This window comes from Accipiter gentilis, chromosome 21 (genome assembly GCF_929443795.1).
Source record: "Accipiter gentilis chromosome 21, bAccGen1.1, whole genome shotgun sequence".
NCBI lineage: Eukaryota > Metazoa > Chordata > Aves > Accipitriformes > Accipitridae > Astur > Astur gentilis.
In genome coordinates, this window is record NC_064900.1 from 16,018,908 (window position 1) to 16,043,102 (window position 24,195).

Genomic DNA, 24,195 nt, shown 5'->3' on the forward strand with positions numbered 1-24,195 from the left:
ATAATATCTTCTTAAAACATTACTGCTGATATGTACTTACTGTTCTACTTAAATGAAAATTTCAGATTCCCTCTGAAAGTGTAGCAAAGCTACGCTGTGATTTTTGGTGTCTAAAAAAGAATCAGGAGCAGCATGGGAAATTTATACAGAGGAGTGAATACTATAGAAAGATACTGTTCTCTTGCGGTTTTTTTCTGATGCTGAATTTATATTACAGAACTCAAGGTTCACTGGAATGAGAAAGTCAAATTTCCCTATTAAATATTCTAAACATTTGTTGGTACAAACATTATGGTTAAGAACAAAAGCAGTTTATATATCTATATCACTCATTCCTGACATTAATGGGAAGTAAAAGCTATCAAATGTAGCCAGGCAGCTCAGAAAAAAACAACATATAAAGAGAGTGCATATATTTCAGCAATGTCTCGCTGTGAAGTTATCAACGATTAATAAGAGATTCCAGTGTAACAAAGCAAACAAGGAAAAGTTTTAGTTAGTAGCTATTCTGAAGAGACTCAGTAAATGCTATGATTTGATGACGTGTCGCCTAATAGCTTCTGTAATGTGCTGGTCTCAGTACTAAATCAAGAGAGCAGTGTCTAATGGCTGAATCTAGTATGACATCCCAGGAAGCTGTTGAAATCACTGTTTCTATGGAAATTTCTACAAGGGAAATCCAGGGGGTTGAATGGATGTGCAAAAGTATGCATGAAGAGAAGTATTTTCCTGCAGCATAGGGAGTTTTCAGGGTTGTTGCTGAGATGGGTCATTCTGAGTGAGGTGCTGGTGTAAATCATTCCAGATGCTGGTAACTTCTGGAAGATGAAAGGAGGGAGGGAGGAGTGAAGTAGGTGGCAGGAAGAGAAAAGAGCCAGCAGCTGCTACAGGATGAGTAAACAGTGAGTTTGTTTGTTTCCCTATTGTTCAACTGAATTTGTTAATGATCGCATTGCTTAGAGGAGAACTGCTCCAGACAGAGTCACAGTTATATCAGTTATATCAAACTGTGTAGTGGTGTGGTAATCTTCCGATTCAGTCTGGGGCTAAATTATGCAGGACAGGCATGGGGAATTTGGTCATCCGGTATCAAGGTTGTCAGGTGACTGAGGGAGATGAAGGTGGAAGTCTACCAGTAAAGTTATTTCTCAGGGGACAGAGAATCCCTGCTGGGCTGTGGCTTGAAGCGATCTGGCTAACTGCATAGGAATTTACCTACCCTTTGAAGGTGAAATCGGGCTAACTGCAGTGGTGCAGCTTTCTGTCTCCTCTCCAGGAACTGACTAAAAGGAAAGACAACATCCCAACATTAACTATTAAGCCAGCTCAGATGTTGCAATACTCAGATCAAAGGTCTACAGAGATCTGGAACATCTATTCAGAGCTTGGGCATCCATCATACATGCACATATACAAATGATAGCTCACATTAAGTGAAAAAGAACCGTACAGTGACTTTCAGTATATAAAAATTTCAAAGCAGCTATAAATCCAACGTTACATGCAAAACAATGGTGCTTCCTTCTATTGAAAATCTTTCCTTCCTTTGTTTTGAGTCAAAAGTTTAGCAAAACTGATGTATGCCAAATTTATTTGCAAAAGCTGGAGGAGATGAAAAAAAAAGCTAGAAGTAGCTAACGATGGTGACGCATAAGGGATTGTACTGTTCCTGATGTTAAACATATGAGATAATATCAACATCAACATTGTCTCAGGAAATTCTGGATCAGACTCCTGGCCAATTAAGTTACAGAAAGGCAAGGCACCAGGATTTCACTTGAAATTTTGAGGGTTATCAGGAATAATGGTTAAGGAAGGGAGAGAAATAGGTGTTCACCTATTAGGAGTCTTAATTCAGCTCATACAAACCTTCATGGATTATATCCTATAGATACATAACAATGGTGAGGCAGGCCCTCAGCTGATGCAAAGTATTATAGCTCCATCTGAATTTTCTGGAACTACATGTATTTCTGGAGGCTGAAGTTGTGGCCCTAACGAGAGTTTCTACTGTGCCTTCCACCAGCAAGTATGCACAAAGGCAGTGGGGTGTCAGATCGCTGTGTACTGAAGGAGAACAGCACTATGCGCTGTTGTGTATGTACATTATTTAGCATAACAGGGTCTTGGTTCTTAATAGCGGCTTTTAGCTAGTACTGCAAAACAGTTAAATTCATCATGTATCAGGTCAGCGGAACATCAGGACACTGATTAGGGTGGGTGTGTAATTTTTTTTTTTTAAAGCAATGTTGAATAAAAATAAACTTCTGCGTGAAAAGTGTTTTTAAATAACATTGAATAGCTCCAAATAAAATACTTAAAAACAGACTGGCTGCCTAGGGATTGTCTCCTTCCTTAATTCCACTTTAACTATACTAACAGAGGGACTACAACTGTTCAAAAACAACCAAAATGTTTCAACACATCTTTTAGCATAGCAAACATGCTGTTTTGCCTTTTCACTGAGAAATTATTAATCTATTTTTATTCACACTTTTGGAAAAAAGCTTATCTTGCCTGTAGAGAAGTTCAGTCTGAAAGGCAAAATTTTGAGGAATCTACAGGCAATTGGAAAAAACCTGCTAGAATGCAAATGGCTTGTACAGTTTTACCGCAGCATCCCTGTGCACCCTGCCTTTAGCAGAGGGACACACCTAGCGCTGCTCACTTCTGAGGCCAAACTTTGCTTTAGAAAATCAGAATTGTTTATGTTCTTTGGCAGATTGCAGATGAGAAGTTGAAGCCTACTCCCATCATCTCACTGACATCTGCAGAATCGCAACTTTGGTTACAAACACCAGCCAAGCCCCTGAAAGAAAAATGCCCAAAGATGAACAACACGCAAAGGGAAGCTGTGCTGGATGCTGTGAATGGCGAGTGCCACGTTGGAAGGTGCTCCTCTTTGGTGCTGAGCCACCAAAGCAAGCATGCTGCTATTTAGCCAGCTGTAGGCCTATGAATAATTCCACTGACTAATTTTGCTTTCTCAGAAAGTCTAGAAGTTTTACGTACAGTACATCTGTATACATGTGGGTCTACTGTGGCCAGGACCATATAATTTCAGAGCAATATCCATCCTTTTAAAAGCGATCTCCTTTAGCTGTATTTCTAGTTGGCTGTCCCCTTCCTCCCCCAAAACCTCCATCCCCTTCCAGTATGAGGTTGGCATGAAAACTTAACGCCCCACAACGCAGCTGCCCATCGCTACCAGCCAGAACACCGCCTCCTCATCTAAGATTACATCCCCTCTTCATCTAAAAAATTACAGTAATTAGTTGCAGTGCCCATGCTGGAAGTGGAAGCCCCAGGGAAATTCAGAATTGGAACAGTCTACACTCGTTTCCCAAGCACACGTTTGGTTAATTTGAGGGGGGACAGACGACCGGAGTGGACTTTTTAAGTGCGCACTAGCGAAGTTGTAACCCGGGACGGGGCCGCGGCAGAGGCCGCCGCACGCCCCGCGGGGGAGCCGGGGCCCGCGCGTCGCCCAGGGCTCGGCGGCCGAAGCGGTTGCAGAGAAACGTGCCGGGGTCGCCCGCAGGCTGAGCAGAGCTCCGGCAAGCCCCCAGCGGCACCTGCCAACCGAAACGCCCCTTCGCCGGACGGAGGGAAGCAGTTTCGGGAAGCCGCGGCTCCCCCCCCCCCCCCGCCCCTCGCCGCCGTCCTCCGCTTGCCTCCCGCCGCCGCCGCGCTGTCCCCGCCTGCCGCCGCGCCCGGACAGCCGCGGGGGCGGCCTTGCGAAGCGGCCCCCCGCCGCCGCCGCGGGAGCCGGCAGCCGGCGGCGGGGGAGGAGCGGAGCCACACGGCGCGGCCGCTCGCCGCCAGCCCGGCCGGCTCTGCGGGGAGGTGGCTGCCGGAGCGGGCTGCGGGCTCGCCGGGCGGGGCCGCCCCCGGGCCTCTCCCGCCGCCCCCGGGCCTCTCCCGCCGCCCCGCGGCATGGTCGCGCCCGCCCCACGGCGCCCCCGCCCCGAGCCCGCCCGCCCGCCCGCGCCGCCTGGGCCAGCGGGAAGATGGATGGGCACGTCCTGGGCTGGATCGTCCTGCTGTGGCTCGCAGGTAGGGCCGCGGGCTGCCGGCCGCGGGCGGGGGCAACGGGCACGGACGTCCCGGCGGCCCCGACGTGCCCGTGCCGTGCCGTGCCCGTGCCCGTGCCCGTGCCGTGCCGTGCCGTGCCCGGCGGGCTCTACGTCTCTCTTTAGGGCGAAACCGGGAGGTTTGGGGAAATGCCCTGGCGGGCTGCGGGAGGGCAGCTGCGGAGGGAGCCAGCGTGGGGTGGGGGTCTTTTCGGGGGCGTCCCGCGGTGCAGTTTGCGGAGACTGCGCGGAGAGGGCTGGTCCCGCCGGGGAGGGGGGGAGGCAGCCAGCCTCTCCTGCTTGCGCGGGCCCGGCCGGCGGGCCGTGGGGGCAGGTCCGAGGGGCCCCCGGCGCTTCGGGGGGCGGGCGGCGATCGGGCCACTGTTCACCGCGGCGCGGGGCGTGGGGGGCAGAGGAGCGCGCTTGTGGCGGGGAAGGTGGGAGCCGGCCCGGGGAGGCAGCAGGAGCGCGGGGTTGGGGCCGGAGTGTCCTTGGCCGCGGTGCAGGGGGGGATGGCGACAACCCTCGTCTCCCCCCGCCTGCCCACGCCGGGCCGGGAACAATTGCAGGAACTTCTCCTTTCGCGGTGTCCTGGCCGCACACGCCGTCTAACGGAGGTGTGAGAGGAGGGGGCTGCCCTGCCTCCGCCCCGGCTTCCAGGGGGGCAGGATCCGGCCATCCGGTGCATCCATGGTGCAGCGGTACCCAGGCCTTTGTGAGCGCAGGACGGGACTGCCTACCCCAGCGCAGCTCGCCAACCACCTCCTGCCCGGCCGGCTCCCGAAGAGGTCGGACAAGCCCTAAGCAAGGGGGAGGGGAGCCGGAGAGAAGAGCAGAGAGGGCTCTGCGGTGGGGAGAGGGCAGGGGGAAGAAGCAGAAGAGAGGCTGGGTCTGAGAGCTGCACAGCGAGGAGAGGAGAGGGTAGGGATTACAGCGGAATGAGAGCGGCAGGTCAGCCGGGAATCGGAGAAAGAAGGAGCCCCCTCGGGTCAGCGGCCGGATCTGCCTTCTCTGAGCTGGTGCAGCAGCCAGGCACAGGCAGGAGCAGGAGGCTTTAGGAAAAGCTGCAGCAGGCTGACTTCGCCAGGCAGGCTGGTTACAGGCTGGAAGAAGAAACAGGCGCACTTGGATTAAGTGGCATATATTTCCCACCACCACCCATGTATCCCACAAAAAAGACCTCAGACTCTTCCCTCTTCCTATTCAGATTTAGGATTCACAAGCAGTAAATTCGGCTTTTAGTCATAACACCTCTCTCCCACCACCCACCCACCCACCCCTTTCCTTGCTTTTCACTCTGAGTCATCTTCAACACGGGTGCCTGCCTACTGCTCCCTTCCAGGGTTTCACGGCCTCATCTGGGGCTTCAGCAGCTTCCAGCTCATCCTCCCTCCTTGCCTCTCTCCCTGCCTGCCTCCCTGCCATTTGGCTGCTTCTGAACCGTATCCCACTTCAGCGAGTTGGTCTGGAGTGCCCCAGTGCACCCACAATTACCACTCCTTTCCTACTAGCCATAGTAGTATGCTGATAAATAGTATCCAGGGACTCTTAAAGGAGTACAGGTTGTAGATAAACATGACATTACATTCCTCCCTCTTTTTAAAGAGCTTCATTATCTGGACGTGTCTGGCTAGATCAGGACTTTTCCATCAAGCTAAAAGGCTGGGCTGTTGACACCTTTCTCCTTCCATTAAAGGTAGTTCATGATTACTGGCAGCAGCCGCTGTTTGGAGCGTGCAAGGTCTATGCAGAGAGAGGTACTGCTGCAGTAGGGAGACCTTCCAGTCTCCTCTAGTCCTGGGCTTTTGAGACAGGGCTGCCTGCCGCTGGTGCTGTCAACCACCAGCAGGCAAAGGCTTCCAGCAGGCAACAGGTTAGCCGTAGCCGTGTGCTGAGAGATGGAGGCAGTCAGTTGCTTCCCTCCAGCCTCCCGGCTGCTGTCGCCCAGCGATAGAGCAGGCACTGCTGTCCTTTTTCATGGCTGAGAGAAAGCAAATAAGACAAGGTGTGTGTGTGAGTGAGTGTGAGCATCTGTGTGTGTGCACAGAAAAGGGAGAGAGGCTAGCAAACATGGATTCGAGATTTTCTTCTTCCCAGTGGCTGTGCAAAGGAATGAAAGGTCTGCATCAAGGTAAAGGAGCCCTAATCCAGCCAGAGTGGTACACTCCACTCTGGGAAAGAGAAGTGGGGGTTGGGAGGTGGCGGGGCCAGGGTAAGAGACAGAGTGCAAGATGGGGAGGAAGCAGGGAGACAAAAGGGAGCAAGAAAGAGAGAGAGGCTCTCGCCCCTTTCTCTCCCCTCCTCCCTCCTCGAGGTGGGCTGAGAAATTTCTAATCAGCACTCACAGTTCCTTTCCTCCCAGCAATAATTCCTCTCTGTCCTTTGTTTGTCTTTAATTTTTGGCTCTTGCATTTATCTTTTGTTTGGTTTTGTGCATTGTGAGTTCTTAGCGCAGTTTGAAAAAATCCTGCGTGAGGTACAATGGATTTGGTTTAGCTTCTCTTCCTCCTTCCGTGCTCTCCCATGCGCCTACAGCTAGTGTTTTAATAACAACAGCAAAAGGATGAAGAGCAGGTCATCCTTTATTCCTTCCTGTGAAGTGACACGGGTTAGGATATGTGTGGGACTGTGTTCTTCTTGTTCTAGAAAAAGGAGGTGCAATTTGTCAAGTATCCTTAAGCCCCTGTGTAAAGCTGGTTCTTGTAAACTACCAAGTGCAGCTTGACTCTGGAATGAATCCTCCCCTCGTGTTTACTGTTATTCATATTAATGCTGTAATTCCCAATGCATTTAAAACTAGAGAAGTGTTGCACTGGAGACTGGACTCCAGTTTTACCCACAGAACAAGCACAGCAGATTTTTTTCTGCCTCACGACTCAGGCTAAGCTTAGAAGGGTTACAGTTAGAAAACTGTCCGTGTTAAAATGTGACCTTCTCTCCCTGTTAAGTCATTTTTCACCAGTAATTTAGCACTTGGTACCTGTTTACTCTCCCTGTGCAGAAGAGCCACTGTAATGCAATGGTATGGTACAAAGGCGGGTAGATTTACTATACTACTTCTGCTTTCCCAGCCACAGTTTAGGAGAGCAGGCAGAGGGGGCATGCTGGAGCACAGTTGTTTTTTGCTGTTTCCTGGCCAACTGAGCAGACTTCTTGGGAAGGCAGGGAGATGGATAGACTGTTTTATCTGCCTTGAGTTAAAGTATTCATCTGACTTCCCTTGACTGGCTACACACAGCATAAGCATAGTGTAACTGGGAAGAAATCACATTTTTCTTTTTATTCATGTGAGATGACCTCGAGTGGGACTGGCACCAGTGGAAATCCCAATGCCATCCTAAGAACAGGTGTTATGGCTTGGTGTTATAAGGCTTGGAGAGAGTCTTCCTGTTTCTTTTCCTTTATTCTCAGGATTCTGGTGGTGACCAATTGCTGAGTGATAGTTCTGGGAATGATTTCTGGAATGCTGAATCAAGACTGTAAACCAGGAGCTATCTGACAATTGGAACACCTTTCAGACAGTAGTAAGACAGGGTAGATTTGATCTGGTGGCCAAAGCTGAGATAATTCTCCTGAAAACATCCAGGGTGACTTTTGTGAATGTGTGAAAGGGGCAGGTCGTAACAGAGTGTAATAAGCGCAGGGAAGCTGGTGAAGAGAGGCCGATACCTACAAAAGCCCACGAAATGCCCTGGGGTCTTGTGAAAGCCCTTACTTAGTCCTTGCCATTTCAGGGCTGTGTACTTCCCTGGAGAAGTCAAGAGCAATGGCGTGCCTGGGGGACAGCATCACAGAGAATGGGGAAGAGCAAGGAATACTCCAATGTCTACTGCAGTCAGTTTGCACAGTCTGGGCTCTGTCCTACATGGAGTGTTTTTGTATTGAGGTTCTGTGCTGTGTGCAAGGCCATGCTTTTCTCCAGCTGCTTTGTTTTTGCCCCTTTCCAGGTTAAGCAGTTGGGGAGCTGAAATTCTCAGTTTTGCTATGGAGCTGTAAAAAGCAGTACCAGTCTTTCACCTCAGCTGCAGCTGACCTATTTAGGCGTTGGTTTCTTGCTAGCTAAAAAAGTTGACAATTAGTGGCCATGGAGCTAAGAACACAAGTCTGATAGGAACCAGACCAAGACATCCAATTCATTTCCCATAAGCCACTCAACATAATCTGATGGTGATGGCTTTTGCTGATAAATTGCATGGATTGGATTTAGTCCAGCATGAGCAGGCAAGAATCTGTACAACACAATCTTAGTGATTCCACTGGCTCTCCATTCACCTGTTTACACATCTGTTTATAATCTCTGACTTTCCATTCTCGAAGCCCAGATCTTGCACTTCCTGATTCAGGCTTGATCAACATTTGAAAGTGTGGATGGTGTGCCCGTATTCAGCAGTGGGGGAAGGAACACTTTTAATTGATTCACAGTAGCTAATGCACAAAAAAGAAAGATATAGCATCCTTTTGCCTAACAGTTTATTTTGTTTGGGGAAGTGATATAAACTACCTTAGGAGCGCTGTCTCTTACCAATGAACATAGGCTTTTCTGCCAAAGCCCTTAGGTATAGTCTAGGAGTAGTTTTCCTGAGGTGCCTGGTTCAGGGCCTGATGACTTCCATTCTCCTGTGTGCACAACTGCCACTCCTGTCAATAAAGGTGCACAAAATTGGGGAATGTAATTTTTGTAGTTACGTAGCATCAGCTGTACTGCCTCAGGCAAGTGGTAGTGTGAGCCAAATAATTGCAAAGAAAGAGATGTGATGCATGCACAGGTAGGGACACCCATGCTGACCTGAAGAATAACGTGTGTTGCCTTCTCTTGGACTCAAATCTTATCTTGTGTGCTAGAAGGATGCAGTCTGAGACCTGTTACACTGAACTACAGTATTTGGCTTTGCCTTTATTTACAGGCATTAGTGCTTCAGATCAACTTCATTCTAACTAGATGATCTTCAGGGTCCCTTCCAACCCAACCCATTCTATGAACCCATTCATAAAGGGTAACTTAAGGCTGTGTAGTGAAGCTAAATCTTCTTGGGATTCATCTAGCCTCAGGGAGGCAGCAGATTTTCCGGAGGGCAACTGAAAAGCAAGAGCCTAAGTTATCACCTCTCAATTGCCTTTCCTCATTTACTCATGGAAGGCATTTAAGATCAGGCTCACAAGGCTGAAATGTGCCTGTACAAATATCTCCTTTATAATCACTTCCTGGAATTTCTTTAATCACTGCTAAAACGTATTAGTGATAGCTTGTGTGTAAAGTTGATTGCATAGTTTGAATGCATAATCTGAGGATACTTTAAGAAAAGAATCAGAGAAAGGAGATGAATACACAGTGCCAATGAGAAACAGACAAAACCCATACAATTGTTTTTCTGAAGTGTGATTATTTTTAAGATCTTTCTCTGAGAGTGTATATATACACATGCACAGACACACAAAATCATGGATTGTTTTTATTTTTCTGAGAGTAAGGATATCTGTGTTTTTAAGATGCACTTGATTAATATTTGCAGACCTTTTTCTGGGGATTTAGGAGAACAAGAAAGAAGGAAAGCAAAATCGTCATGTAGTCATGAAACTCCCACGAGCTAGATTTTTCTTGTGAAAGTTCAAACATTGTGAAATTCACAATGAACAGGTTGCTTCTCTGGAGTGCCGGAATTACACTTCCATGATGATTTTGAAACTGGGCTAATCTTGCTTTGTCTGCATTAGTCAAAACATAGCAGAGCACAGTTCAGTTTCTTTTCAGTCCTACTTGTATTAAACTAGACAAAGAGCTACCACGGTGCTGTCACTGAGCATGTCATCCTTTTTCACATCTTTCACCCTTTTGCTACAGCCCAGAGTTCTGTCCTGTGATACAACGGAGGCTTTTCTTATCCTGGCTAGTCTCTTGAAGATTTTTGAGGTCAACAGTTCCTTCTTGAAGTTGAGGAAGTCCTAAGCAGACCTCTATAATTCATGTGCATGGAGATAACTGATAGCTGTAAAGCCACCATCTGTCTTCAGGCAGTCGAACATCCTGTTGGCCTTTTTGATGGACGCTGTTACAGCAGTGACGTACTACATGAATTGACTCCGATCACTTTTTTTGGCAGAGGAAATAACAGGTGTATAATTTGCCAGTTCAGCCATATATAATTGTATATAATTTGACTTAAACGGATCTAGAGTTTCCACTGCTTCAGTCTCTCAATCTGAGGCACTGTGTTGCTCTTAAATGCTATTTCTGGAAAGGATCCAAAAATAATACTTTAAAAATTAATAAAGAGCTTGGGGTAGGATATAGAAGACTCCAGATAATTTACTGCACTTCTCCCAAATGCTTTTGGATAGAAAAAGAATTCCTGTTTTCCCAAAAGCTCCTTTCCTTTCCTTTCCTTTCCTTTCCTTTCCTTTCCTTTCCTTTCCTTTCCTTTCCTTTCCTTTCCTTTCCTTTCCTTTCCTTTCCTTTCCTTTCCTTTCCTTTCCTTTCCTTTCCTTTCCTTTCCTTTCCTTTCCTTTCCTTCCCTTCCCTTCCCTTCCCTTCCCTTCCCTTCCCTTCCCTTCCCTTCCCTTCCCTTCCCTTCCCTTCCCTTCCCTTCCCTTCCCTTCCCTTCCCTTCCCTTCCCTTCCCTTCCCTTCCCTTCCCTTCCCTTCCCTTTCCTTTCCTTTCCTTCCCTTTCCTTCCCTTTCCTTCCCTTTCCTTCCCTTTCCTTCCCTTTCCTTCCCTTTCCTTCCCTTTCCCTTTCCTCTTTCCTTTCCTCTTTCCTTTCCTCTTTCCTTTCCTTTCCTTTCCTTTCCTTTCCTTTCCTTTCCTTTCCTTTCCTTTCCTTTCCTTTCCTTTCCTTTCCTTTCCTTTCCTTCTTCCCTTCCCCTTCCCCTCTCCTTCTTTTTCTTTTTCTTTCTCTTTATATAGACATTCACATGGGGGTAGGATGGGGAAAGTTAGTCAGATGAGAATTTGCTAAAGCTCAGCTAATCATTTATTAAAGCAGTCCCTGGCTTGCCAAACTCATTAATCTCATTAACAGGGAAGGAGGGCTATGGTGCATGGTTAGCTGAAAGCACTGTGTTTACTAAGCAGTGTACTTCCTTCACAAGGGAAAGATTTAAATATTCACTGTGTCACTGTTTTATCCCTGAAGCTGAAGTAACGTGATGAGTCACTTGGTCAGCTCATGTCACGTGCTGGCTTTGGCCACAGACTGCGTGGGGTCAGGCATAGAGTTGCCAGATACAGGTCTGACCTGGATCCATTTGGTTTTCAACGTGTTCGTCATGTCTCTTGCATCCAGATGCAACCCAGGAAGCACAGGGCCCTGGGGGGGAGAGAATAAGACAATGTCACCACTTGGTTCACCTTGAGAAGTAAGTGGCAGTGTTCTCTTAGTGCCATATGGCCCCCACGTTTCTGCCCCTCTAGTTCCTGGGAACAGAAGGTCTGGCAGAAATGTCCCAGCTGCCACTTCTTGAGTTATCTCTCTGCCTGCACCTTGGGAAGGTGGAGGAGCTGCCTCATGCCCCTGCCTCTCATGTGGGAACATCTTGTTGGGACCTCAGCTGTGTTTTCTGGTACTCTGGAGAACACCCATGCTTCAGTGTTTGGATTTGGGTCCAGGCACTTCTGGCAAAACTAATGACATCTCCTGTGCAATTTCCACTTGGCACAAGTACGATATGCATAATGTCATGCATTCATTGTATGCATAACAGAGCATTCCTGTTGATATGCCATAGCACCCTTGTGCACTGCAGGCCTTCACATAGTAGTCCCCAGGGTCAAATCCTGCCTAAATCAGTAAGTCTTTGTTAGTATCAGTGACTATCTTGCCTCTCTGAAATACACTTTCCCCTAGGTTCTGTCCATACTGTGGTTTTATCCTCTGACTGGTATTTATAGACTTCATTGTGATTTATAGTTTGGACATTGATAACTTGTTGAAATGAATATTCAGTGTTGGTCCAGCCTCTTCACTTTCCTTTGGTTCTGACTCCCGATCATGAGATCTCTGCTTGCTTTTGCTTTTCAGGTCTGCAGCTGTCTCTAACTTGACCTTGTCCCTTCATGCCTGCTGTTGTCATACTGTTGATGCATTTATTGCTCTCTGTCTGCTTTAAACTCCAATGCCTTAGTCTATGCCTTTTTTTTCCCCATCCTAAAGATATCTCCTGTCATTTCACTTACTTTTGCCAGCTTCCATCTCCTTTTCATCTCTAGTTTCTGGAGCAGGTGGTTTATTTTTGCTGACTCCATTTCCTCTCATCTCTACATCATTTCTTAATCTCCTGCAACCTGGCTCCAGCTCCAGCCCTTTGAAATTATTTTGACCTAAGCTGAGACGCCTTCTTCAGTTTCTTCCAGCTGAATGTAAGCTTCCTGCTTCCATGATTGTCATCCTGCTTATCCTTCTGCTTCCTAAACTTACCCTGACACTTTATCCTTACTCTCTTTTCTTCTTTCCTGGCATTTGCCTTTCTCTCCTGCTGCTTCCCGACATCAGGAAGGCATTCGTTGTCCTTAGTCTTTCATTCCTCCCTAAGCTTCCCCTAAGTCCATCAGTCCCTCCTGATGCTGTATAAACATCCTCTTCTGCTTTATTCTCTTGAATGTTTCCTTGTAACTTGTCCTCTTTTTCACTGTGCGTGCTCCAGGCCTTGGGGTGTATGATAACTGGATGTAGGGAGCTGCCATCATCAACATGTCCCGTACTGAAACTGGTTCCTTTTTCTCATACAAACCGTCGCCATCTGGGCCTGCTGTCCATCCGCTGCAGTGCCCCTGGTTACAAACTTCCTCTTAGATGCCCCCTCCTTGCTTCTGGGCTGTTTCTCTGCCTCCACAGGCCAGCACTTCCCTGCTTGGAAAGGTGTCAGCGTACGTTTCCCGCGTTGCGTCAGTGCTCTCAGTCGTTGCTGCCTGCAGCGCAAAAAGGAGGGAAGCAATGAAGGGCATGTGTGGGAGGTTTCGGCCGTTCCCCTGCGGGTAGATGGAGTACCACACTCTCCCGAGGGCTTTCTGCTGGCATTGCTCGCTGACTCTTGGCTTCTCCCTAAGCTACACAAGGATGTGGCAGCAGTCCCATGCGTCTTCTCTGAGGCCTTAATACATCAGCTCCAGGCTGCAGTTCTCCCATCAGCTGGTAGATAAACATTACGTGTTGGGATCCGTCTCCTCCCTGGGAATGTGAAAAGCTTGAGTGTTTGGGCCATTTTTCTCTGCACCTCCCACATGGAGCAATTTCTCTCAGTGCTACATGCCAGCCCTGGCAGGAGCTGTGCGATTTGGATCTGCTCCTTCATGCATCTCTGGAGTTTGGCAGAGCAAGCAGCAATAACTGGGCACCAGTGCACAGCGGGCTGGGCCAGGCACTGTGTGCTGCCTGACTTCAAAGAGGAGGTGTGATGCCACCAAAATTCGGAGGGTGGTTACTTATTCTACATTGGGATTTTTATGAACTCAGGATCTGGCCCCTTGGCTGACCTGCTGTAGAAATGGAGTATGGCCATCCCTAAAATATCTCTTCCTTATCTGTGAACCTGCCACAGAAGTGAATCATCACACCACTGTGTTAGGGTCTCTGCAGGGTGTAAGGATACTACATTTGAGCCTTCAGCCCCATCGTGCTGTATTTTTCCTTGTGGCAGTAGACTATGAAAAAAGCAAACTTCTGCTGCCAACATCCATGCTTACATACATTGAGAAGCATTGCATGCTAGTACCTGAAACAGATGGATGTTTTAATTTAATGTACGTGGCGAGAATGATGCTATGATAAAATGCAGTAGCTTCCTCTTAAAGCAATGCCAAGGCATATGACACTCATGTTTTTGTCTTTTAGCTGAGGTGGAAGGGTTGCAGGTCACCGTGCCTGAGAAGAAGAAGGTGGCCATGTTGTTTCAGCCTGCTCTGCTTCGCTGCCATTTCTCTACTTCTTCCACCCAACCGGCTGTGGTACAGTGGAGGTTTAAATCTTACTGCCAGGACCGAATGGGAGAAGCTTTGGGTATGGCGACTTCTGGTTTACAAACTATGAGCAAGAGGAACCTGGACTGGGATCCCTACCTGGACTGTGTGGACAGCAGGAGGACAGTCCGTGTCGTGGCCTCCAAACAAGGATCTGCCGTTACTATAGGGGACTTCTATAAGGAAAGAGATGTCAGCATTGTCCACGGTAACTCTCCTACCCCGGTGATGCTTGGTGGGTGTTGGAATGGACCCTTAGCGATTGGGATGCTGGAGGCTGGTGGTAATTGTTCAGTTAACTCCCTTAGAAAAGGCTGCTGGAAGGGAGCTGTTGTATGTCAGACATTTTAGGATTCAACCAACCAACCCTAGACCCAAAGGTTATTTCCTTTGGCGCTTCCCTTCATCCAATTCCATGTAGGTCTCCAACCCTCATACAGTATTCTTTTCCCTTTGATGAAGTGCAAGGTTTTTATTCCTGGCTTCTGCATATTGCTCTGTATATAGATCTTCCTTAACAAAGGGGTGCCAGCAAGAGAGATATGAATTCAGTCTCTGCAGGCTAGCTTTTTCTTCCTTGCGAACTCCAGTGATTTTTTCCCAGTTCAAAATACCAAAATTATCCTACACCTCATGTTTGCTCAACTCTGGACTTCACCAGCTTACCCCATCATGAATCTAAACCCACGCAGCTTTGGGCAGTGTGAAAGGAAGAGATTTCCATGGGGTGAAGTCAAATTGGCTGGACGTGGGGGGTGGCAGGGTGCCTAAACATTTGGTCTGGAAGGCTGTGTGAGAAACCTTGTTTCTCAAAAGCAACAAAGCTTCTGCTTGACTCGTGACACCACCTCAGTCAGAAGTGGAGGCTCCTTGCTGTGGAGAGCATGTGATCAGCCTCAGCAAGGGGGAGTGTTTTCCTTTATGTCTCCGTGGAACGTCTTCAGCAGATGACTGAAGTGCTATAGAGGAGACACTGTCTAAGCCCTTCTTGCACAAATACTGTTGGGACCCCAGGGCTTGGGTGATAAGGACAGCGAGTAACATTAGTTACCCCTTCTGCTCTTGGCGCTTGCAGAGTGAGCTGCCTCTGCGGCATTACCTGTCTTCCCACTTAACAGCCACAGAGTCCTGAGTCTCTTGTTTTTTCCTGAATAGTGATATTCTGCATAAGGTTAATCCCTCGTCTTAGTAAGGTAATGAAATGGATTTGGGACATGGAGATGGACCCAGTGCTTTCCACACTTCACTCTTCCTGTAGGTGTTGGAGGGAAAGCCTGACTTTTTTCTTCTTTGCCTTTCAGATGCAGACCTTCAGATTGGGAAGCTGATGTGGGGAGACAGTGGGCTCTATTACTGCCTTATTATCACACCGGATGATGTGGAGGGCAAGAATGAAGAATCGGTGGAGCTGCTTGTGCTTGGTAAGCCCTTTTGCCAGATTGCGTTTTCAGCAGGTAGCTGATGTATCTTTCCTTCTGCTCTCTCGCTCTCTACATATCTGTGCACCATATTACTATGGGTGTAAGGTCTATGTAAAACAGTCCCCGCAGTACCTTCACCATTGCCTTGCACCTTGTGCAGTCATTCACACCTAGGCAAAGTGGGTGGTAAACGCTACCAAACCAGAATAGTAATGTTTACACCCACACTGCTCACACCTTGTGCAGGCGTAAACGACTACAGAGAGTGCGGGGCTGTGGAAAGCCAGAACCCTTGTTTTTAAAACATAAACCAATAAACTTGCAGCAAAGTGAGCACTTGAGACAGACTCTTTTAAAAAAAAAGATACCCAGAAGACATCAAATTATATGCTTTTTGCAGTCTTTTAACATTCTCTTTGTCCCACTCTTCTGACCTGTGAGGATGTCGAGAAGCACCCTGTTTATCTGCTTATGTGTGTCAGTTTGGGAGATTTTTCTGTCTCCCTAATTGTACTTGTGCAGTTAGATGTGGAGTTTCACAGTCACCCTAAACAGGTCTAAGCTGGTGCTGCCACTAAAAGGACCTGTCCTCTCTCCAGTATGCATGCTTGGCTCTGTTTCTGTTAAGCTCCCTTGAGCAGTGTGGTTAGCAGGATCAGTTTCTTTCCTCTTTGCAGGGTTAGGTTTCAGTGATGGCTTCCACAATCCAGCTAACTGTAAAGGTCATAAAAGCACCCATCCCAGCTAGGGGAGAAAAGCAGAGTGGAATGGGCCTTTCAGGGACATTTGTTGACGCTGCCTTGAGCCAGCTGTAGTACTTCACCCCTAGACTGCCCCAGGAGAGTAAGATGAGTTTTTCCCAACTTACCTTAAGACCTGCTGATACCAGTGTTTGTCTGGTCAGCATGCTTGCACGGTTCTTGCGTGTACAGATTCTGTACATTCTGTGAAGGAAACGTTAAAAAGCTTGGGTCTATAGTGTGTAGGTGATATATAGAAGCATACAATAGAACATGTCTGTCAAGTACTCTTGCTCTCATGACTAAGATCAGAGTTTAATTGGCATTTATATTTGGAGCTGTAATTGTCCTCACAAAATAAACCAGATTGAATGCGTGAGTGACTATAACAGTGCCATCACCTCCCCTGACTTTTCCAGATGTCAGTCAAGCAATGGACAATTGGAGAATGGGTCCCTCCAGAAAACGGTGTCATACCCCTGTCTAAATCCACAGTGTGACTGTGTATTATATGCTAGTGAATTACAGGCCCAAGACTGACCTGTGTTAGTTCAGGTGAGGTTACCTCTGCCAGGTGGCAGTTGTAGCTGTTACATAGCCTCTCCAGAGGAGCTGTCTGTTGGCTGCATGGTGATGGGCTGCTGAATTATGTCCCTTCTTCACTTTCCTGTCCAGGATTTGGTGTCTTCCTCTTATGTGTGTCTACAACTGTGCTCAGACACCAGTGATGAAACAGTGCTATGGTAACAGGAAGAATCTGTTTTTCAGCGTGTACAGAAGACTATGCGGGGGGGGAACAAAGAAATCCCCTCCTCTGAACCTGGCTTGATGATGTCCCTGGCCCCAGTTCATTGTGATTATGTTGGGAGGAAACACCTAGCTTAGGCTGCGTTACCTTGACCACATCTGCTTTTCTGTTCACTACAGCCTGTGGGTCTGACCTTGCACTTTTTGCAGCACTGTGCAAAGTTTGGCAGCAGCATGAAAGCATACTTGTCGTGGGCATACTTTGTTCTGCCTCATGCTGTTTGGCGCAGCTTGTGTGTATTTCTTCTCCTGGGTAGTGTGTACGGAGGCAACATTCCAGCTTTTGGAGCGATTCCAGGTTACCCACCCATTTCCTTCCTTTTTCCCTTCCTTTTCCCCTTCCACCTTTGCTGGTATTTCTACTTTCTTTTCCTTTACCTCTTCCCCATTGATGGCTAGAGGAGGAAGCAGCCAGTGTTGAAAATACCTTTTCTTAATATTCTGGCATCTTCTGGGACATTTTTTATTCCATCCCACTGCTTCAAGGGAGACAGTGAGTACAGATGTAGATCGGAGCAATTCCACAGTCGTAGGGGACATGTGGTAAAAGGGTTTTGTTTGCTGTCTGCTGCTCTTTGAGTGGAACCCAGATTCCTTGTTAGAGTGGTTGGAGCAGTGGAGGGATAGTGTTTGTGAGAGATGCTATGATTTCCACAGCACATTGCTCGCTGTTTGCTCTCTGCTGACAGTGGTCTTTCAAATATAATTTACATTGCTTATTTGGGGGCTGCTGCATGATTTAAGCATAGATTAGAATTTTGAATAGAGCAGAGGTTCTACCCACTCACATTATCAGTGGAGAAAGACAGAAAAATCAGTAACGGAAAAGGAAATAGGAAAATATCCCTTCTTTTGGTTTCATATTAATGCCAAGATGAAAGGTGTGTTTAGGTTAGAGAAAGATACTGCTGAACAGGGAAGTTTAATATCATGTAGAAACCTTGAAAGGACTGAGCAGCAAAAATGGTAGATACCTAATAGCATCAATAAATTAATGGAAATTTGCTTAGCTAAAAGTGGAGGATCCTGCTTTTATACAGTGAATTACACCATTAACAATTGGTCAAAAGCTGCTTTATCACAACTTGGAGCAAAATCAAAAACCTGAGCAAATTACAGTATTCCTTTTTTCTTAGGGTAGCAATCACAGAGACTTCCAGTGAAGTCTAAGTTGTCAGTCAGCCCGGGTTATGATGGGATTGCATGTTGAGTTTTGTCACCTCTGTGTCATGTTGACACACAAAGCGGCTGGACAACTCTAGATAGCATCAGAGAATCCCATGTGCTGTCTTCATTTCAGGCCTATTTCAGAAAAGCAGATAAGCATTTACTTATATCCATTTGTGCTCAGCAAAGCTAATAGGATTTATAAAGCATACCTGATGTTAAGCATGTGCTTATGTGCTTTGCTGAAAAGACCATTCAGTAGGTGTAGCTTAGTCAGGGACTTTAACCCTCTCTAATGGAATCAGTGCAGACAAGGGAAGAGGGATAGTAACCTCTGAGCCTCAGAAACACAGAAGGGGATTGGCTGGTAGTGAACCTCTTATAGAGTAAGGAAAGAATTTAAATTAATAAGTACTATTATACTTTTACTAAACATTTGTATTTTGGTGGCATTTGGAATCTCCAAATGAGGTCTAGCATGCTGGAAACTGTATGAACTCTGCTTCTGCTGCAGCAGGACTAGACTAGTAACAGAGGTTAGCAGTTCCACAACAGGAGTCAAGTGATGCTCTCTGCACTCATATGTTTTACTAGAAATATAGAACCCTTTGCTGACATTACAACTGGGCTAGTGAATCCATTTGCAACTTTATACATTTGGGTTTTAGAACTAATGTGATTGAATCAAAAAGGCTGAATCCTAAGTTTAAGAAAGTCTACATTTCTGTCTTAGTAGCTAACAGCTGAATGTCCTGCTTCTTGAAACACAGACAGTGCTATTAATCAAATAGTTATTTGTAGCCCCTGTGCACTGCTTTTTATATAAGAATGTCAGTGGGCTTCAGTAAAGTCATTCATTGCGGCCTTTGCTGAAGGGAACTGCAAGTGTACCCGTGCAGTGGATGCAGGGTGCCTGGAGTAACCTTCGAATCAGAAATACAGGGCAGTGTCAGTGGATACCACATCCTAGCTTCATGTGACCCAGCTCACATCAGGAAGCAGTCTAGCTTAATTGCATGAGACTGCATATAACCCAGTAAGCCTTTCCGAGAGCCAGAATTTACTAATCGGGTGCAGGGTCCTGTGAAAGCAGCTATACTGCTCCCTTCCCAAGTTGGTACAGCTATAGAGCAATGGCTGTAGGTATAGCTAGGCACAGCTGGCTACCCTGAAATGTGTAGGTCTGTGCAAGCTTGGCAATGTTTGCATTACAAGATTTTACATAGCTTAGACGTGCATCGTGAAGTCATGGTTTCATTCCCAAGGATGTGTCAAGCTCTTGGAAGAGGCAGGAAAGTGATCCACTAATCCCAATTGTTGGTTTGATACTTTGGTTAGTGATCCACGTGCTTTGCTAGACAGCTATTGCCTGCTTTTTTTTCTATCCAGTTTGGCAGCTTATACTACATAAATTATGTAGTAGTGAAATATTATTTTATAATTAATCTTTTGTAAGCTTCAGGTTCTACTGTTGTTACGCTTTAAATAAAAACAATTGGCACTTGAGGTTTTTGTTAATTTCTGAACTCAGCTAGCATTTAACATTGGTAAACTGACAGCTTTGGTAGTTTATATTACCAGCCAATATCGATTTAGGCTAAACCCCCAAATTTATAAAGTCTAACACCCATAGGTGGGAAAGAATGTAGATACATATACAACACAGCATATTGCACAGTAATTAATATACTAATAGAGACACGCGTTGGCTTTCAGAGAGAATAAATCTCTACTGGGTCGTGTGTGTATGGCGTGCAGTGCTAGTAAGGGCAGTTCTTACTCAGCAAAATGACTCAATAGCTGGTATAAATATAGCCAGGTTTGGAGTCTCTTGTGTGCCAGGAGAGACTGTATTGTAAGAGTTGGTGTGGTTTTGGAGACAGGAAAGTTCTTGGCAAAATCTTGCCTTGCAGGACGATGGTTTTAGGATTTTGCTCTGTTTCGCTGAAAAGCTGCCAGTAGCTTCCGAGCCAGTACTTGGGTCACAGCAGTTGGCAGAGATGTCAGTGCTTCTGGCCATGTGTTGGGGATGAGAGGGCCAGATCTCAGCCGGGGAGGTGTCTATAAGCAAGTTCACGGGGAGCGCTCTCCGACCTTGAGCTGCGCCTTCGAGACGAAGGCCAGTAGTGCCAGCAGGCGAAGGATGTGATTGGCACGGGAGCCCTCCACTTAAACCGCCAGGAAAGGCGTTGATGCCAGGAAGGCCGCTGGTGTCCTGCCACCCCCAGAATACTGGTCCTGTCCTTGCTAGGCTGGGCGCTGCTGCCCTGCCCCGGACCACTGTGGTGCAGCCTTTGTAATCTGGGTCTAATCCCCCTCGCCCTAGCCCGGCCTACTCCTAGTTATTTATTTCACACCATTTAGAAGTGCTACTTGTTGCCAAGGTTTTTTACCCCTCTTTTCCTCCTTATTTGCCAGCAACAGCCACACGCTGCTCACGTGGTTAAAAGACCTCCGTTACTAAGGTAGCCATGGCAACAGCCTCCTTGGAGGTCTTTGTTGCCTGCTAAAACTTTGATCTCCAAGAAGGGCTGCTGCTATTTCTCTCTCCAATTGAAGAGAGGGATGGGAAGAAAGGATGAAGTTTACTCTGAGCAGAGGGAGCACGGAGGGACTCCTTGCAGAGCCATGCTCTCCCAATAAACCTCACAGCAGCTTCCTTGGAAAAGTATCTGTTTTACAAGGGCCACGCACGCTTCCTCTCCTGTGCTTTCCAACTTCCCCTAAGGGCAGTGTCCCATGCCAGGGGCCCCTTGCTGTGGCACGGCTTGGCAAATTTTTCCACCACTGAGGAAGAAATAGTTCCCGCTGTAGCTGCTGCCTCCCGTGGTCCCACTGCTGCAGGTAGGGCTGTGGAGGCAGCCCTCAACAGGGAAAACAATTCAACAGTTATTCCCATATTTACCCAATATTTATTGCATTTATGCAATTGCCAGTATTTACCATGTTCCTGTATTTACCCAATTGCCATGTTCCTGACTGCACCTGCGCCTACTTTATTCATGTCATCATTTCTTTTCAGCTGCACCACTTATCCTAATTATTTTTGTGTCTCTTCTCTGCAGACTCTCTGCTAATTGTCTGCTTGACTCCAGGTCCTCCCTGATCTGCTGCTATTTGCTCTCTCACTCTGTCACCTGCCTGCCTCCTGTGTATGAACTCCTGTCCTCTTCTGTATCTCTGCACCTTCTGGAGCCGCTCTGCACCCACTCAGCTTTTCCTCTCCCGTTCCTCCTCCTGCCCTCTACCACTGTGCTCTGCCGGTGCGGACTGGGGGCTCGTGGGCTCCCTCACGCTTTGAGGCTGGCCGGGGCCTGGGGCGGACAGCGTGCCCAGCGAGAGGCCGCTGCGGGCGGGTAGAGCCCCGCAGCAGCACGGTGGGAGTAGGGACGGGTGCATGTCCCAGATCCGTGCTGGAATGAGGACAGGCTCCTAGCTCCAACAGAGCCACCTGGGACAGCCCTGGTAAACGGGGCCATCATCTGTTCCCTCTTTCCCCCAGGGGTGTCTGCTGGGGCTTGGTGGTGAGAGCTTACACAGAGGACACATAGGCCTTGGGGGGGGGGGGCAGGCACAGAGCTGCCCTTCGGTGGCCATGCCCAGCCGTGTCTTGGAGCGCCTGCGGTCCTCTCTCCCAGGCAGGCAGAGCTGCTGTGCAGAGGTGGTGTGGCCAGATGGGTCTCTTGGCAGGATGTTTTACTAAATTGTTTTCTCCCCATCAATTGCTATCTAGCCTCAGCCCTCCACCTTAAAGTTTCCTTAAAAAAACAAGAGAGAAGTGAGGTGAGCTTAACACCCGTGGAAGGAGCAGCCTGGGCATAGAGAGCTGGGAGCGTGCTGGCCATGGGTGCTGTGGCTGTCTCCTGGCTGCTGTTTCAGCCGTGGGTCCAAAAGGAGGCCTTGCTCACTGCCACCCTGCCCTGTCTGCCACAGCTTTGGGCACTGCGTGACCCGCTGCGGTGCCATCCCGGCCTCCCCTCTGCCGGCTGCTGCCTGGCTTTGGGTCTTGCACAGGACAGGCCGGGAAGAGTCAGCGGTGGCCCTTGCCCCCCCCCCCCCGCCCCAAGCCACCCTGTCCCTGCACCCGCTGGCCTGGCGGGCTGGCTGGTGGGCTGGGTGCTCTTGCTCCACTTGTTGCTGGCAGCAGCGACAAGAGGAAAGTCGCCTTCAACGAGGGGCAGTGGCGGGGAGCCTCCCGTTGCCGTGGCAACTGCAGGGCAGCCATGGCTGCCGGCAGCCCCCCCCCCCCCCGCGCTGGCTTCACCCGCTAAGGGGGAAGCGCACGGTGTAGGGAACGGTTATCTGTGAATTAATTCAGCCAAGGACAGGGAGGGAGGAGAGCTGTGGTGCATTGAAAGCTGCTGGGGGCACGGCAGTCCGGAGGCAGCTTTGTGCCTGCTGGCTGTCAGCTAGGCTAGTCAAGACGGCAAGTTCAGGCTGAGCCGTGCTGGGGTTCGCTGCTGCCTCGGGCCCCCCCAGGCTTTGTGCATCCCCCGCTGGTGGCTCTGGGGCCCCCAGGGCTGTGCGCCCCACTGGCCGGGTAGGGGGAGCAAATTCCCCAGGCAGATACTCAGCAGAGCCGAGTGAGGCTGCACAAGCAGGGAAATACTCGACTGCTCGTAGGTAGCACAGAGGAATTACCTTGGTTGCCTGTGTAACAAGTTTCCAAGCTCTCAAGCACTGTTATTTTTGAGGGATGCTTCTTCCCATTTGAATGTGTGGTTCCTCCTGGGGACCAGGAGGCACTGTAAGATCCAGCACTAGCAGGGGTTGAGGCTGTTCGGGTAGGTTCAAAATAAAGCAGGCACCTTTTTGGACTCATGAGATGGAGCTTCTGCTCTTTATAGGTGTCACTCCCTTACCTCTGGTACCACAACTCCCAGCCCTAAATTAGCTGTATACCTCCAGCTCTTTGTCCATTGGCGCCTGCTCTCAGACTAGGGCTGCATGTGAACTTGTGCGGAGGTAATGCACGTGGGAGGCAAGCTGCATGCCCGTGTCTGCCCATATGTTCTGCGTGCATGTGGTTCACATGTACATTGTTCACATACAGACCCACAGAGGCCTATGCAAGAATTGCATATTTTTTGGTGTGTGCTGGGAAAATAAGGAATATATTTAATATGCACATAGAACGTAATGTAAATCTTTCATACTGTGTCACAAGGCATATATTTGTTGCGTGTGTTTCGAGCCCACTTGTGGCACCCAAGATGTAAGCCACACATATGTTGCATATATGCCTGTGTCATGTCAGCAGAAAGCATACATGAGCACTTTCCCCTAATAAGCTAGCTGTGAGCAGTTTGGACACTTGATCCTTCCAGAAAATGGACTGCAAAGCATGTCATGAAGCTCTTTGTATATGTAGTTGAAAATGTTGCAGTAGTCTGATGGCAGGAGTCCTCCTTCAAAGTAGTGAATTATCCGAAGGATCAGCATTGTATCTTTTGCCAAGGCTTCAGGAGCACCTCATCATGATGGCGTTACTGTGAGTACTGGACAGCTTTGATAAGTTGCAACTGGTTGCAAAGCACTGCCTGCATTCAGAGTATGTTTATTATGGCTCCAGCAGGCATCCTTGTGGATTTTTGATCTCTACAGAACCTCTGCTGAAGCACTCAGAAAAAACGGACAGTGGGAATTTGATTATAACATGCTTCAAGGACAGGCTAGAATCCAAGGAACTTGGGATCCAGTTCATCATTGTGTCTGAGTGTTGCTTAGTGCAGGACCTGAAGGGCATGTGGGGAGGTTAAAGGTAGCTTTCTACCACTTTTGCGCTGGCTTACCCTTAGCTGCTTCTGTTACGTTACATCTACAATGTATGTCTCTCTTCAGAGTGCAGCTCTCCTACCTTATGCATGTTTTCAAAAAACCTAGCATGATCCTGGTGCTATATAAAAGAGTACGTAGCACAGCTGCCCATAGGGCTGTTCTGCTGATGCAGAGGTGTGTGTAAATTATAGCTGAACACTGTGAAGGATGTTTGCTGTGTATTAGAAATATCCCAGACATTCAGTGCCAAAACAAATAGGCAT

General features: G+C 48.0%; 1 protein-coding gene across 5 annotated transcripts in view; it reads left to right on the plus strand.

The window, feature by feature from the left end:
* The first annotated feature begins 3,795 nt into the window (after positions 1-3,795).
* Positions 3,796-24,195, plus strand: part of ILDR2 (immunoglobulin like domain containing receptor 2) — a 109,746-nt gene continuing 89,346 nt past the window's right edge. For 4 of the 5 annotated variants that reach the window (XR_007509001.1, XM_049824334.1, XM_049824335.1 and 1 more), the window contains exons 1-3: positions 3,915-4,056; positions 13,895-14,227; positions 15,321-15,440. Coding sequence is in view for 4 of the 5 variants with exons in the window: in XM_049824334.1 (XP_049680291.1) it covers positions 4,011-4,056; positions 13,895-14,227; positions 15,321-15,440 (499 nt within the window). In the remaining variant the exon portion in view is untranslated. Of the gene's footprint in view, positions 4,057-13,894; positions 14,228-15,320; positions 15,441-24,195 lie in introns of all 5 variants that reach the window. The other variant, XM_049824337.1, reaches the window with a different exon arrangement.